This window comes from Sesamum indicum, linkage group LG13, assembly GCF_000512975.1.
Source record: "Sesamum indicum cultivar Zhongzhi No. 13 linkage group LG13, S_indicum_v1.0, whole genome shotgun sequence".
In the NCBI taxonomy this organism is placed as follows: domain Eukaryota; kingdom Viridiplantae; phylum Streptophyta; class Magnoliopsida; order Lamiales; family Pedaliaceae; genus Sesamum; species Sesamum indicum.
This window is the reverse complement of record NC_026157.1, coordinates 2,864,131-2,865,465: the sequence shown is the minus strand read 5'-3', so window position 1 is coordinate 2,865,465 and position 1,335 is coordinate 2,864,131. Positions and strand designations below refer to the sequence as shown.

General features: G+C 38.4%; 1 protein-coding gene across 1 annotated transcript in view; it reads left to right on the top strand.

Annotated features, from left to right (window-relative positions):
* LOC105176322 (probable indole-3-acetic acid-amido synthetase GH3.1) overlaps positions 1,168 to 1,335 on the top strand; it is a 2,974-nt gene continuing 2,806 nt past the window's right edge. Inside the window, exon 1 of the mRNA XM_020698563.1 lies at positions 1,168 to 1,332. Coding sequence (XP_020554222.1) covers positions 1,220 to 1,332 — 113 coding nt within the window. The 5' untranslated portion in view covers positions 1,168 to 1,219. The remainder of the gene's footprint in view (positions 1,333 to 1,335) is intronic.

Below are 1,335 nucleotides of genomic sequence, written 5' to 3'. Positions count from 1 at the left end.
ATATATTTTCGGCATATAAATTTGATTTTAATTTATGTTTGATTGTGTGAGTGATGGTGTCGGGAGATTGAGATATACATAATTTACTACTAATGTAAGAATTTTATGTACTACGTAAAATAAAATATATCGAGAATTTTTTGATTAATTGACAAAATATTCGTGATACGTAAAATACTATTCGTTGTATTCTAGCGGTACCATAAGAAAATGAATTATTCTTTATATTGCAATGATTATATAGTATCATACCTAATTATTATTATTGTATTTTTATGTTAAGTCTATTAATCACATAAACAAAAAAAAAAAAAAAATCATCTGAACCGAACTCATCTCATCGATTTGTTTCTTTCAGAGATGAGATGAAATGAAATTATAAACCAGGGCCTAAATTTGAGGAATGAAAGAGGATAACATTGTTTAGAATTAATTAGTTTCTAGGGATATAAAAATATTCGGAGAAGAATAAATAAAATGGGCATGAAAACTACAGAAATGGTGATGCGACTGCGACTGCCACTTAGCGACTCTAACGCAAAAGCTAACCGCATAGATCACTAAAGAATGCGTTGTTGGAATTACTTGACAAGTGATGAGTATAACCATAACCTGATTGCTTCACAATCAATATTTATTTCCTCATTGATTAGTATTGATCAATAATCGCTTCTATCTTCATTAGCAACTTTCATTATCCCCTCTGCTTTTTTTATGGGAGGTAAAAAACAACTCTAAAGTAAGCCCTGACGCCCTCAATAATTTATCCCTTAGCGAGGAACAGTGATAATTATGCCGAGCTCGCCGGCAGCCCATCGCTGTCCGTGCCCAACAAACTCCGGGCCGGGACAAAAGAGCCCAACCTGGAAATGCTTACGTGGCTCACTAATTGGGCCCACGTGTCTGCATCAACGAAGCAAGAATGGTCCCATGCGGGCCCCACGTGTCTCCTCCTGGCCCAACATTTCTTAGGACAAATATATCTCAATGTCTATGTACGCTAATGTCCATCCAAACACAACACGAGAAATGGTAGCGTACAAGTCCGGCTGCCACGTGCCCGTCCTACGTGGCAGGTGACGTCCACCCTGGAAGCACTTCTCCCCCACCCCACTTTGCTTCACTCACTATATAAACCACGCCATCTCCCTCAGAATTTCCACCACTCCCAAGTCTTGATACAGCGACACACGACTTCCTCTTAATTAACTCCCTGATAATGGCTGCTGATCATTCTTCTGTACCTGAGAAATTTGCTAAGGCTCTTGAATTTATCGAAGAAATGACTACAAACGCTGATAAGGTGCAAGAAAAGGTGTTGGCCGAAATACTTGG